This window comes from Cyprinus carpio, chromosome B17, assembly GCF_018340385.1.
Source record: "Cyprinus carpio isolate SPL01 chromosome B17, ASM1834038v1, whole genome shotgun sequence".
Lineage (NCBI taxonomy): Eukaryota > Metazoa > Chordata > Actinopteri > Cypriniformes > Cyprinidae > Cyprinus > Cyprinus carpio.
The window spans coordinates 12882773-12898300 of record NC_056613.1 but is presented as its reverse complement, the minus strand read 5'-3'; the positions used below and the strand labels follow the sequence as shown (position 1 = coordinate 12898300).

General features: G+C 35.4%; 1 protein-coding gene and 1 long non-coding RNA gene across 2 annotated transcripts; one reads left to right on the top strand and one right to left on the bottom strand.

Annotated features, from left to right (window-relative positions):
- Positions 1–575: 575 nt before the first annotated feature.
- LOC109083054 lies at positions 576–3304 on the top strand. Its single transcript, XR_002016522.2, has 3 exons — positions 576–733; positions 940–2077; positions 2740–3304. It is a non-coding gene; the product is annotated as an uncharacterized LOC109083054 (long non-coding RNA).
- Positions 3305–9459: 6155 nt separating this feature from the next.
- Positions 9460–15525, bottom strand: LOC109083047 (glutamyl-tRNA(Gln) amidotransferase subunit A, mitochondrial-like). Its single transcript, XM_042742341.1, is given in 12 exon segments — positions 9460–9981; positions 10385–10590; positions 11712–11829; positions 12010–12155; positions 12157–12185; positions 13329–13441; positions 13521–13696; positions 14051–14212; positions 14612–14708; positions 14806–14904; positions 15005–15164; positions 15403–15525. Coding segments are annotated over 12 exon segments (1560 nt in total). The 5' UTR covers positions 15466–15525; the 3' UTR covers positions 9460–9790.
- Positions 15526–15528: the final 3 nt, after the last annotated feature.

The window sequence follows — 15528 nt, the reverse complement described above, 5'->3', positions numbered from 1 at the left end:
GAAACAAACTCTCCACATAAACGAAAACGCGTTTTTATGATGTGAATGGGGGTTTGAAACGCAAGAGGGCGCTGTGGGGCCACTAATAAGGACTTCGAAGGCAGTTTTAGACAAAATATTAAAAAGAAAAAATCTTTAAAATGCTTAGTTTTATGATCAAAGCTTTAAGTTTTAATTGTGGTGGCTAAACATGTAATGTAATGCAACTGAAAAATTTTTTTAAAATTTTTATTTTTTTGATTTAAGTTTCATGTTTTGTACATCTTTCAAAGAGAATTGAAAGATGTACAAATAAACGTCCCCAAAAAGCCATCATATTTGAAAGGCATACATACATTTAAAAAAGTTTCTTCAGTCCGATAAATGCTCATCTTGAAAACAATATAGAGTTTTAAAAAACAATATAAAAAGGTGTTTTTTCAGTACCATGTAGATGCACTGTTGCTATGTTTAAGACTTCCTTTAGCATATAACTTAATATATCATTTAACTGTGTTATAACAAGAGAACATGTAATAGCATTTGAAAACAAACAGTTTAAACCTCCTCGGTGGGCGGGTGTTTGTGACGTCACTCTGGGATTTAAAAGGCCCACGACTGCCTCAGCATTGAGCACTGATCCTTGGTCCAGCTGGAAACTTCCCTGGAAGAAGATAACACAGGCATAAAAATGAATAAAATTTGGATTCTGTGTTTTGCGGTGCTGATCATCACCATACCATTTTCAACTCAGGTAGGCACAATGATTTTGTTTATTCATAGATTTATAGCACTTATTTGTTGTGTTCATGTTTTAAATAGTAAGTATAATTAATAACATATACTTGAAGTGTATCTACATGTAGGCTAGATCCAGTTTTATGAAATCGCTCTCTAACATGGACACAGTAAAATGTGAGCACCTTTTCTTACTTTTCTTTGCCTTCTTGTTTGGTGTAGAATAGTGATGGTCAGAAGTCAGAAGTCAGTAGCTCAGCATCCTCGAGTACTTCCACAAATTCCAGCGCTGTAGGATTGGGTCCTGTGCCCACCACACTGTACCTGCTGATCCCTGCAGCCACCCTGGGCTTCATCCACAGTAGATCCTAAAATGATGACCAAGACAGAGACAGTGGCGAAATGGACAGCCATCCACCCAAAGAGCAAACTTTTCCACAAAACTTGAAGACAGAAGATGCCGCAGCTCACATTTTTGTAATGGATTTCAAGTAATGAAAATGAATAAAGTTTGGAGAATTTCTCCAAGAGGGATTTGTTTGGTTACACCTGTTTTAGGGAGCCTGAAAGACACCTGCGACTCAGGGTCCTGCTACAGGACTCTTTGTTTTAGAGCTCACCTACTCAATGGCAAATTCTCTTGGAACAGTTTGATTATCCTATGCTCAGTATATGATATATATATTAAATTTTAGCCCGATTTCTGTAGTAACATTGTGTACTACAAATTTTACATGTTACAATAAATGTGATCAATTTACTACATCTCAGAATGTGTCTGTATGCACAATTAAAATAGATGATTGTATGTTTGTTCCATTTTTTTTTTCATTCAAATAAGTATGAATGTTTTCTCCTAAGATATATAATCAGAGTTTCATAATATTTTTCCCCATGTGTTTTACTGAAGAATTAGATGAGTAGAAATACACTTAGAATAATCAGGATTCTCCATATATGTTTTCTTATGCCAACAGCAAACCCAACAAAGCAAAAGAGAGTTTTATAATATTTTTAGTAAGGTAATAGGATGTAGAGTAGAAAATACAGGTAACCTAGTTTGAGATGTATTAGAGAATTTAGTGTATTTGACATTTTAAATAAAGCTTTAAGAGATGAAGGCACTGTACTGATAGAGGATGTGATCCTCCTCTTAAACCAATGAGCAGGCACTTAAACACGTCACACATCAGTCACTGTGAGAATAAAACTCCCTCCCTGTCTCGCATCACTGAGCACAGACTCTCTGCCCACAGAAAACATCTCTGAAAGAAGAAGAAAAAAAGGCATAATCATGAATAAAATACTGGCATTGTGCATCGGGTTACTGATTATAACCTTACCTTTTTCATCTCAGCAGGTAGGCACTGTGATTTCTTTCACTCTTGCCTTACAAATTTAGTTTAATTTATTTATTTTTTTAGAATTTCCTGTCTTTCTTATTTATTCTTTGATAATTTATGTTAATTATTATTTAATACACTTTGGTACATTTGTTAATTATTAGTTGCGTATACATGCAAAATGTTATTATTATTATTATTATATAAGAAAGGTGTGTCATCAGTTCTCTTTATACCATGTAGATGGGTGGATTTTGTCTTCTCTACTTAACATGATAGAGTCTAAGTTAATTATAATACAATTATACTTATAATATGTAATTATAATTTATTTAAATAGTAATAATACCAACAAAGTGCATTTTAAAGCAGCTTCTCAAAATAAAATAAAAAACAGTGGGTAACCTAAAGTGGGCGTTCTGTGGTAACATCAAAAATAACTGGCTCTATATAGTGTTTAATTAGAGCCAGTTAATTTTGATGTTACCACTGAATTCATACCCGATTTAGGTTACCCGCTGTTTTTTTTTTTTTTTTTTTTTAGATAAATAGATAGATTTTAGAAATTAATCGGCAGCATAGCAACTGTACTTTTCTACTTTTAAAAGTGCACAAAATACAGTAATATAAAATAATCTGCTCATTTATTCTGACTTTTTTTTTCTTCATATTGGTGTAGGACCAAATTACAGCCAAAACACCTTCCCCCAGTAAACCTCCTGAGACTACAAAGCCTCCTCCCAGTGCTGCAGGACTGGGTCCTCTGCCCACCGTGCTGTGCCTTCTGATCCCAGCAGCCACCCTGGGCTTCATTCACAGTAGATTCTAAACTGGCTGGAGAATGTTTAGATGACCAAGAGGAGCAAAGATAGATAGCCAGTCACATGAAGACCAAACTTTTCCAAAATTCTTTAAGATAGAAGACACAAGAACAACTCAACAAGAAGATGCCACAACAAATCAGGTTTTTTAATTTTTTTAATAGTAAAAACTGGAATGTAAAGGAAAATTTCCACTGTATACTGTACCGGGGGTCCTCCAAACCCCAACGAAACCACACCATCTGACTCTTAGTTGTGTTTTAGCCCTGCTTTCAATTGGACTCATCAGTTGCAACATCTTTTGAAAGACTGTATGAATCTGATCACTGTAATCCACCTTCTCCGAAATATTTTTGCACTAACTGTGATGAACTACTAATTGTAAGAATGTGTCTATATGCACAATTAAAGTGGATGATTGTATAGATTGTGTGTGGCTTTTTATCTAAATTCAAATGAACATGTTATTTTTAAACATGCTATAATCAGACTTTAATTTATGCGTTTAAATTGTAATATTACACAAGATTGACATTTTATAATTAATCTTACGTTGTCAATACAATTAGTGTGATCTTGGCTTTGAATCAATCTGATGGCGCAACTGTGTTTAGAGGAAGGAAGGTGTATGTGTGCAATCTTTTAGTTTGCACACATACAACCGAACGATCAGGTTACAAATATCTCTCAACTACAGCAGAGTAAAACAAAATGTGCTGTCACAACATCCAGCTAGTTCAGTTAAAAAACGTACACAAAGTTCAGTAAGCATCACACAGGACAATAAAAAGTCACTCAGACAGACCACCACTCAGATTAGAATCAGTTTGATTGCTCAGGATTCAATTGATTTGACATTAAAGGGTCAAAGATGCTTATTATTAATGTCAAATATGCTTATATGGCAAAAGCTGCCATTTTCTTGGCAATGATTCAAGGATTTCAGCAGCTTTGCCCACATCCTCCAACACTGAAACAGATGTTTCCTTTTCTGCAATTTCTGTCTTCATCACTGTCTCTCATCTTTTGTGTAGTCACTTCAATCACACTTCTTTCTCTCTGTCAGTTTTGAGATGGATGTGAGACCACATTAGAGTGGTATAAGTGGTCAACTCACCCGAAACTCAAACAGGGAATGAGTACTTTAGAAGTGTGTTTGTGAGAAACTGTATTGGTCTTTTCATAGGTGAAGGACACGTAACCCTCCTGGGTTAACAGCAGTCCTCTCAGCAAACATTTCTAGACACTCTTGAGATGTTTGGTAAATAAATGCAAATCTTTATTGTCTGAGCTTTCGATTACTCTGGGTCATTTCAAGTAAAGACTGTATAGTTTCTCGTAATGATCCCATAGGGGCCAAACTGATGGAAAACAGAAAGTCTCAGTTGAATATTTACAGTAAACATCATACCTGTTTGCTGCTCATAAATGGCTGAGATTGCAGTGTATTTGACCCCTGAACTGATCATTTAGAGTTTATAGTGAAACAAGCAGCTAAGAGCCTTTAATTATTCTACTAAAATCTATTGTTGTTATTGTTAACTACTATTAAAACTTTTTTTTCAGTAATTGAAAAAAGCGCAAATAATATAAATAAGTTAACTTTGCCTTGGTAACTAACTGAAATGAGTTGAACTAATTACTACTCAAATAAAAATAAAGCTATAAACTCATAAAAAATGACAAAAGCACACAAAAACACTAAAATGTTAAAAATCTAAAAATGAAAGCTTCAAATGAATACTTTAATAGATAATAACAGTATTTAATAATAGTAAAAGAACACTTCTGAAGAAAATAATGGTAGATACAGCAGTAAATGCACAATATTCCTTCGTCTGATAATGAAAGCAGGTAACGTGTGACATGTTTCATCTTCTGGGCCCTCACATGATCTAAGTCAGATCATCATGTCTGAAACGCTCTTGAGAATAAAGCAGAATAGGGTGTTTTGTCCCTGAGCTGAGAGTACAGACCAGCATCTATAGCTTCTCTACCTGACAGACAATGAATGAGAGTGTCAGTAACCCTTTCTCTATGAAGCTATCTTTCAGTATGTTGTGTAAACATGAAGGCGAAACAGGCCTTAAAAAGTTTCTTTATTCAGAGCATTGCTACGCTCATTTATTACAGACCACCTCATGGGGCCCCGGGTTACCATTAGCCATAGGATCGATAGCCATAATTTCTTTTCTTATAGAAATTGCATATTTCTCTCTCTTTCTTTGTAATCTACTTTCTGCAAAGAAGTGAAAAGTTATATGGTTAATCTGTGGTTTAATTGCAACCCACTCGCACCCAATTTCTTTTAAATACTCTGGTGGTGTGTGGCTATACAAAAACCCACAGAAGTGGCTCATAACACCCTACTGTAAGTATTTTATTTGTATTTATCAGTCATTTGTAGCTCTTCTCTGAGAACATCTCAGTTAATGCCTATTCATACCAAGGACAATAACTGTAATGATACCTATAAAGGTTTAATACTCATTCTAATTCTTTGAGAATATCACAGCTGTAAAATTAATGGCACAGAGGAATTATATCATTGGAATCACTTGAGCATTTAAAATGGCAAATTACTTAATGTGTGCGCTTAGAATATACAGAATGCTACTGCGCGTTGGTGTGAACTATAATATAGTTCCCCCCGGTTTTACAGACAAGGCTTAAAGGGATACTCCACCCCAAAATTAAAATTTTGTCATTAATCACTTACCCCCATGTTGTTCCAAACCCGTAAATGCTTCGTTCGTCTTCAGAACACAATTTAAGATATTTTGGATGAAAACCGGGAGGCTTGTAACTGTCCCATAGACTGCCAAGTAAATTACACTGTCAAGGTCCAGAAAAGTATGAAAGACATCGTCAGAATAGTCCATCTGCCATCAGTGATTCAACTGTAATGTTATGAAGCGACGAGAATACTTTTTGTATGAGAAGAAAACAAAAATAATTACTTTATTCAACAATTTGTCTCCTCTGTGTCTCTCCGCATCACCATAGCGCCATTTTGGAGAACATCCGCTAAATGCATGCAGCTTATGCTCTTCTGTGTCAGCCGCGCCACAAGGATACGTTTTCTACATTTATTTACGCTTTGATTTGAACGGAAACAGCACATTCTTGTGGCGCGGCTTATACTTGTGGTTGTGCTATGCTTGTGTTGAGGTAGTATTATAAGAAATGGCGCTACAGTGATGCGGAGAGACACAGAGGAGACAAATAGTTGAATAAAGTTATTTTTGTTTTCTTCGCGTACAAAAAGTATTCTTGTCACTTCATAACATTATGGTTGAACCACTGATGGCATACTTTTCTGGACCTTGACAGTGTAATTTACTTGGCAGTCTATGGGACAGTCACAAGCCTCCCAGTTTTCATCCAAAATATCTTAAATTGTGTTCCGAAGGCGAATGAAGCTTTTACGGGTTTGGAAAGACATGGGAGTAAGTGATTAATGACAAAATTTTCATTTTGGGGTGGAGTAACCCTTTAAACCTAGTCATAGACTAAAAAGTAGGCTAAGTCTGAGCTGTTTCAACTGAAAGAAACTTGCACTGCCTGATCTTAAAATATATCAGTGCCTTTGTTTTGTCTAAGCATGTTTATAAAAATTACTTAAATGTCCTAATTAAACTATGGCCTAATCCTGGCTTAGTCTAAGCCCTGTCTGTGAAACCAGGCCTTAGTGTTATAGTTACTGTTCTTGTGTGAAAGGGAAACGAGTTGTTAACACAATCAGAACCCATTCTGCTGTGTAGTGCACCTATTCTGTTTTTAACACTCTATGCATGTTTGCGCTACTTCCGACAAGACAAATGGATTTGCAACATTCACTTTGAGGCGTCATGTAGATAGCCATTGCATACTATCAACAGAAGTGTCTGGTGTAGACATGCAAGGTGCAGTAACATTAGTACTGATAAAGGTCGATGTTATTAGCATAGCAATGTATGAAGCAATAACCACACAGAGGTCATATTTCATCCACCACCATCTGAAAACAGAACAACATGATGAAGTGACATGTCTAAAAATATTACTACCTGATGACACTGATGGATGTAGTTTTGTTTTGGCCTGTTGAAAGTTAAATACTAATTTATGGCACTTGGAGAAAAGAAGTGAAAAAGCAGCAAACTGTTTTGAATAACAGTTCTAAGGTACTGTGAGGCCACTGGGCTTAAATAGACTTTTTTAAAAAGCGGAAGCTATTTCTTGTTAATGTGTGACATTTGCAATTCAGGTAAATCACTAGAATATAAAGTTCAGTAAACTATAAAACTGTTTGCGCTACATGATTATAAAAATAAATGAATATGATAACAAATACCATTTGCAATTTTAAGCAGCATAACACCTTTTTTGTATGGCTAAAATGAACAGAATTGGCTAACAATAAAGGTCTTGCACATTCAGGTGAAAAATGACCACATTCCTCCCACTCCGTTATTCTTTGTTTAATCTTAAAATAACTTAAACGATACATTGAATTATTCTTTATTAAGATTATGTATGTGTTTAATTGAAGCCCTTGTCTTTTGTGAAACCTGTTTTGTTTTTCCTTGAATTGCTGTGATCCATACATCACTACACTTTTAACAATAGACAATGGACTTTTTTGCCTGCAAAATTTTGTCAAAATGTGCCAATGTGATGCCATTAATCTCTGTTCAGAAGATTTGGTTTTCTCTATTTCCCATTTAGATAAACAGAAAATATCTAGCTATAATAGCAGAGCAGCTTTTTGTCTCATATAGATTTAAAAGTGTGGCATGAAAAACCATGTGATATGTGTTGTGTGTGTGTGTGTGCGTTTACATTTGAGGGGCCACAGATGGCCAGCACATTTGGTGGAGGCAGAAATGAGTGCACTGCTTCACTGATTTAAGTTAGATTAGTTTCCTGCTGTGAGAATCACATTCAATTGCGATGAATGGGAAGCCTTCCAGGACTAATGACTGAAGAGGTAGGCTACTGTACATTCTTGGACCAGTGTGTGTGTTGTGGCCAAGTGTTTTCAGACTGTGTTGAGAAGTCTGTGTGTGTCTGTGATTTTATTAGCAACTCTATGTTTCTCTCTCTAGGCCGATGAGAACAGTTTTGATAGTTTGAAGAGCTACTTCACAAGAGGCAGCAGCCAGAAACCCTTAATAACCTTAGCCATAAAAATAAATTAGAAACAACTTCACATTCGGTACATAACTGAAGCTCACTTCCGGTTTAAAAAGCTACTGTCATTCGTTAGAAACAGGATGTATGCACTTTCAGAGCATGGGTGAACTGTGTACCACAAATGCAGCTTTCCGCTTTGGTTGTAGTGCAAACTGTGGATTTAGTTATGTTCTTCTGGAAAAGGACAACCATTCTCTCAGACTACAAGTTAGCTTTTGTAGTCAGTGTTGCCAACGTTTGCAAAACAGCAATTTTGTTGCTAAATTGAACAACTTTTCAGACTACCCTAGCAACTTTTTCTTCCAAGAGCACTTAGCAACAAATTTAGCAATTTTTAAAATTGATTTGGCAACTTTTAGCAACTTTTGATAAGTGACTCAGACAATAAAAAGGCATGTATTTTCTATCCAAATTACACGAAAAGAGGAAACCAAAGATGCCTAGCAGTACATACATCACATGAACTGAGTTAGCTGCTATTTGCAATTGTTGAATTTAATAATAATTTAATAATTGTTCATTTATGATACTCTTTGTTAGTAACTTGTACCTGCGATTGTTGATCAGTTAGCACACTGTAAGGAAAATGGAAAATAGTAATTTTCCAGGACATTATCCATTATAACCCAAAAACACAATGTGTAATTTAAAATGAAGGTAAAAAAAAAAAAAAAAAAAAAAAACAATACAGAACATTCTTTCATATTAACATAGTAGATTGTGCCCTGTTTTTACAGACTTTTCTCAGTGTGTAGCATATTAACTATTTAAAACACTGCTTAAAGCATAATTGTTGAAAATGTGTAGAACATCTGTTTGCAGTGCATATTTCCCCAGCACGCTTACGTTAACAGATTTGAAAGCGTTCACGCTGCACACGGTTGCAGTCTGCAGCAGTGCAGAGATCGTTCTTTATGAACCACAGGACTAGTAACTAGTAAGTTTTCATTTTGAATATTTGTGATAACTTAAGAAAAGTAGTTTAAATGTTTGCCACTTGCTTGAGCAACTGTGATGAGCTGTGTGTAAGCTATTGTGCAACAATGTGTAAAAACAAAAACAAAAATGCACTTCATGATCTAACATTTAGGTAAGATAAATATATATTCTTGAAAAATCTCTAAAGAATGCTCCCCTCCATCCCTCAAATAAAAAAAAATAAAAAATCCCCTCCCACAAGTGTCACCTATAAGAGGGAAATTCCCCCCATTTTCAAAAATGAAATTCAGGCCCTAAATAAATGTCTAAAAATCCTGATTAGAGTATCACTATAACATGATAAAAATAAGGCTTTAAAAAGATCGGTATCGGTGATCATATCGGCAAATACTGCTTTCTGTGATCGGCCTCAAAAATCCTGATCGGAGCACCCCTAGTTTATAACACAATGCCATATTTAATTTTTTTAATTATATATACTTGATTTATTAAAATCTGAATTTCCAGGTACCATCTACGGTTTCTTGTCTTCACAATGGCTGTTACTTATATTGTTGTTACTATATTAGTTGTATTTTGAGAACATGAAGAGACAACGAATCACTCGGACCACAGTTCAAAATACAGACAGTCTCAAATAGATCCAGTGCGTGCTCAAACAGCATTCACACTCACATTCTCACTTCTTATTCACCTAGACACTAAATTTAACCCTCACAGGTTTCATTTCCTCTGTACTCTACCCGTTCAGACTTTTCATTTTGGTCATGATCCTATTGTACGTGTCCTTTCTCATACTGATCGGTTCAACTCTCTCTCATTTGATTCTCCATGCAAATGGATCATTGGAAAGTTGACTTTTTGTTCCATCCAGTGGGCTACTGTCAACAACTTCCAGTCCTGTAGTGTCTGACCAATCAGCTGCAGGCCGATGGGAAGACCTCGGTGTGAGAGGGCTGTTGGTACTGTGACAGCAGGCAAACCTGCGGTGGAAAAGAGTGAAGATCATGTACTGTAAATACACATATACAGGATTTATTTTGGCTTAGAAAAGATCCAAAAAAGCTGAATGAACTTTGGTTTTGTTGGTTGGTTCTTTAATCCATTAAAGCTCAATTGTAAATCTGTTTATGCTGCTTTAGGAAAAAAAAACTGCTGTACTCAAAAGGTCACATGTAGCTGGAGGCCACATGCCCTTCTTGGTTGTTGCAAACTCCCTGAATGACCTCAGTAAGGTAAATTGGCCTGTCAAATCAGATGATACAAATCTCATTTGCACAGGTAAACCAGATAAGCTCTCAAGGACATGCAAAGGATGCAACTCTGTGGAACCTTCTTGGAATTAAGCAGAGTAATTTCTCTCTCAAATCCACTTCCTGTGCATACCTGCTATGTTGACAGGTTGGGTGAAGACATCCTCCTGAGCACTGCGCGTTTGGTTGTCTGCCTGTATGAAGTCAGAGTAACGTTCTGCATCGCTCGGTGTTGTGGGTGTCAGAACAACATCTATGCCAGAGCGAAACACATTTTTAAAATCTTCAGTGATAAGACGCCGCATTTGTTGAGCTTTCACAAAGTAACGCTCGAAGTTCCTGAGAAAAATGGAAGGGAAATGGGTAGATTTGAAATGCTGATATCTGAGTAAAACCAAGACACAGCTGCATAAAACCAACAAAATCTTTCAAGATATCAAGATATTGTGGTAAAATCTTGAAATTTTGGTGCTACTTGTTTTTATTACAAAATAAAATAAAATAAGGTAAAGTAAAGTAAAATCAAGTCAAACAGTGTAACCTCACAACACTGCCTTCAAACTTCAGCATACTGAAATCGCTGTGTAAGTGATTTACATTTCTTTTTGGCAGACAATTTCTTACCCCAAATACTTGAAGAAAGTGCATGTCACATGTTACAATAACTTCTTTGGGTATCTAAGGCTCAAAGCTTTAACTTATTTGCTACCATTGGTGGTTAGTTTTTTTTATGCTTTTGAAACAAGTCTCTTATTCTCATCATATGTGCATTTATCTGGAAAAAAACAATTTAAAATAACTGTTTTCTATATGAAAATATTGTAAAATGCAGTTTACTCCTGTTATGGCAAAGATTAATTTTCAGCAGCCATTACTCCAGTCTTCACTGTTACTTTAGTTCATTAATGTAATGCATCCTTGCTGAATAAATGTATTCATTTATTTATGAAAAAAATTTTATTAATACATAAATAATATTAATTGCTTACACTTTACAATAAGGTCCTATTAGTTAATGCATTATCTAACATCAAATATCAACACGCAATACATGTAAAATAGTATTTATTAATGTTAGTTAATATAAATGCAAATGTTAGCTGAGGTCCATTAAATAATATTTAACAGATACAACTATTGATTTTAATAATGAATTAGTATGTTCAAATTATAAAGATTAATAAATGCTTCAGAAGTACTTTTAAATCTTAGTTTATATTAACTAATGTAGTTAGCTAAGGTTAACAAATGGAAGCTTATTGTAAAGTGTCAGAATGGTAAAAATGAAGTTTTGTTTCGAGAAGTGGTCAGAGCTTGGGGGTAAGCAAGCGTAAGCTACTTACAACACAGTTTACCACGTTTTGTTCATCTTTAAAGATGAATGCATGCATGAGAGGCGTTAAAAACTATGACATACAAATGTGCACATCTAAAATAGGTGTTGGTGTTGAGGCTCTCACGATTTCAGAAGGAAGTAGTTTCCTGAGAGGATTCTTCGGTGAACCACATTGTTGAAGCCTTCATGTCGTGTGGTGGCGTACATGGCATCTGTGGAGCTGTTGACTTTACTACGATGGCCTGAGGAGAAAAAAAGGACATTTTCAGAAACACAGCACTGTTCAAAACTCGAATGGATATATTACAATTTTAGTTTGTAGTTGTAGCTTTAAAATAACACCAACATTTTAAATCCATTGTGTTTGCATGTTTGTGCATCGTGTGTTGTGACAGTTTTATACATGGTTAAGCTTTATGCACCATATTTAAGCCCATCGAAACGTGCCATGTTAGATGCAACCTCAGAGCAACACAGGACGCTGTAACAGACGATGGAGTGCTGTGTGTGTGGCAGAGATACTTCTTGTACCCGCGCCCCTGCCTCCTCAAACATGGCTGCGACTCGACTCTTTAGACAGGCCCGGGGCATGATATTCCTAAAATCATAGAAACTCTATTACAATATCATATAAAGGTTAATCTTACAATAGCTTACAATAGCTATGTTTCCATCCAAAGATTCAGAATTATGCACAAAACTGGAATTTTGCATAAAACATTTGCGATTAAAGCACCGTTTCCATCCAATGAGTCAAAAAGGAAAAATTTGTCCCTTCCTGGTAAACTGGCACTAAATATCACTAAAAAAAACTAGGAGAAGCCACTGAATATAATAATTTTCATATATGATAAATTACTTGCTGCGGAGGAGATCGGTCCACTGGTTAGTCAAGTTATCCCATCTCATAATGCAAAGTCACATGACTTTTTTGATGGAGGAATTTATTCGGTAAATGTGTTTCCATCATAGTTTATGTGCATTTTTCTACTCAAATGTGCGCATATTTTTTTATATGCATTTTTAGAATTTATGCGCATTTTTTATTGCAATATTTCAAAATGCGCATAAAAATAGGTGGATGGAAACAAAGCTAATGTGATTTATGGGTCACATTCCATCAAAAAAAGTCTATTTTTATGACAATTATTTTGTTGTCACATTATTGTGCCCTAAAATCTCCTTACTATATATATATATATATATATATATATATATATATATATATATATATATGTGTCAATTTCATTATATATTATAGAAATCCTGCCTGGATTCAATTATTTTTTTTTAAATATGAAGCAGCATTAATTAAATTTAAGTGAAATAATTATTACCATGATATATACATAAGACTTAATTTTTTTTAAAGATGTAATTTAAGCATTTTTTCACATTATAGTAACAAGAATTATAAGCTTTCAAATTATAACATGCTACTAAGGCATAATAAAACAGGCTTAACTTTCTTCAAGCAAAATATATTATAACAACTTTATATAATATATAAATTTATTTAAAAAAATAATCAATATAATCATAAATATTAATATATTTATTAATTAAATAATAGATGCATTTTAGGTCAATATATCATTTTAATAATTGTTATTTTTTTATATGAACCTAAAATGGTATAAACCAATGCTTGTTTGAATCTGTGTGTTACTAGCCTAGACCCTTCTGCTGTTAACAACACTGAGCTGCTGTCACCCAGTGGACGGTCTGAATGCAGCTGTACCTTTGGTATGCCAACGCATATGTTTCTAATGTCAAAGTGTTCAGGAAGGCTGGGTGGGGTGCTGGGTGCCTGGACAGTTGTTGAGTCTCTCTCATCTCGGCCCTGCAGAATCCCTGAAAAACAGAATCAATCAAAAACATACAGATGTACAGATTTAAATCAGTGACCCTCACCCTCAAGCAGATCACATACTCAAGACAGTAGCAGCATCATGGACACTCCTGGTCATGATTCCTGGCACATCCATTGAGTTGACCAGAGGTATGAGTCCGTGACGAGAGAGCAGGCCGTATGTGGGTTTCAGAGCCACGACCCCACAGAGAGAACCAGGGTTTCGTGTAGAACCTCCTGTATCAGATCCCAAGGCTCTAAGAGAAAAGACACCTGGAGCAGATTAGATATATAACATATACAAATATTATCTGAAGCCTCACATACTAATGTGTTTTTTTTACATGCATAATTCACAGCGTGTACATGAACACCTGTTAATCAAATGCAAAGTACCACCTCAATTAGCCACAAAAAAAAAGGTCACAAGGAGCTAAATTAGAATTATATCTTGAATTATATGATGTATTATTTCAGATAAACAGAGAACTATTCCTTTCCCTCACATATATGTACTAAGCTTAATGAACATGCTTGTACTGAAGCAAAAGTTCAAGCTATATTGACTATTAAATCTAGCTTGCATGACTTATAAAGAGTGTTAGACTTACAGGAAGCTGCAGAGAGACGCCACTGCTGCAGCACTACCTCCTGAACTTCCTCCTGTGATTGCCCAGTCAGAATCTGGATCTTCTGTGCTCTGCTCACGGTATAGGGTTGTGTAGCTCCATGGGTTACGAACTGGACCAAACACCCCATCTGTACTTCCAGCTCTTAAGAAAGACAGAGTCACTCACATGTGCACCACACATAATCTATTGGTCTTTACAAATTATTCGCACTACAGTTCAAATGTTTGGGGTTGGTAAGATTTTTTTTTTTTTTTAAGAAGTATTGTATGCTCACCAAGGCAGCATTTATTTGATCAAAACACAGTAATACTGTTGAATGTTATTACAATTAAAAAAAAAAATAAAATAAAAAAAATAACTGCTTTTAAATTGAATACATTTCAAAAATGTAATGTATTAATTTAATGGCAAAGCTGAATTTTCTGCAGCCATTACTCTAGTCTTCAATGTTACATGATATTTCAGAAATCATTCTAATATGCTGATATGGTGAAACATTTCCTAATTGTATCAATTTGTTCTGTATCAATTTGTTCTTACCCCATTGCAAACTCATCCAAATTTGTTTTTCCAACAAGAACTGCTCCTTGATCCAACAGCTTCTGCACAACTGTAGCATTGAATGGAGGAACATAACCTACAAATCCAAACAGACAAAATATGATATTCACAAATCATCCGTGAAACGTACGATTTTCTATGCTTCAGTCTTGCGTTAATGCATTTTAGCTGACCTTTAAGCATGCTTGAAGCACAGGTAGTCTCAATGTTTTCCGTGCAGAAGTTGTCTTTCACAGAGAAAGGAATGCCGTCCAGGGGACCAAGAGGTTTACCTTACAAGAAAACACATAGAGCATTATTATTTAGAGAAAATTATTATTCAGCTATGAAAGATTTATACACTTTATGTGACACACATGAACACACACACACCTGTGCGGAGCCTGTTGTCTGCTCTCTGTGCTTGCTCCATAGCTGTCTCCTCTGTAATGGTGATAAATGCATTCAGGTAACGTGTCCTTTGTATTTGGTTGATGCATTTTCTGCAGAGCTCAGTGGCAGACACCCTCCCATCCCTCAGTGCCAGGGACACCTGCAGTAGGCAGAGCACATTTGACTTTTTTAAACATTATAGTGTTTTGTAGTTTTATTAGGTAGATCTATAAAAGCCATTTGTATATACACTAATATATATATGTTACATAAAGTTTTAAACATTATGTAACAAACAGTACATGTTTAAATGTTTATATGGTTACACATGTTTATATGGTTACATTTTTGGTTACGAGTAAGCTGTTTAGTTAATTAAGGTTAAAATGAAGACAGACCTCTCTAATGGACAGGCCGAGCATCGCTGCCGTCGGACTAAGCGCCGCACTGGAGGCTGACATGACACTTTCCGTTGACCTCGCTGACGTCCCATCATCTCTGCTTTCTGATTGGTCGATCGAAGG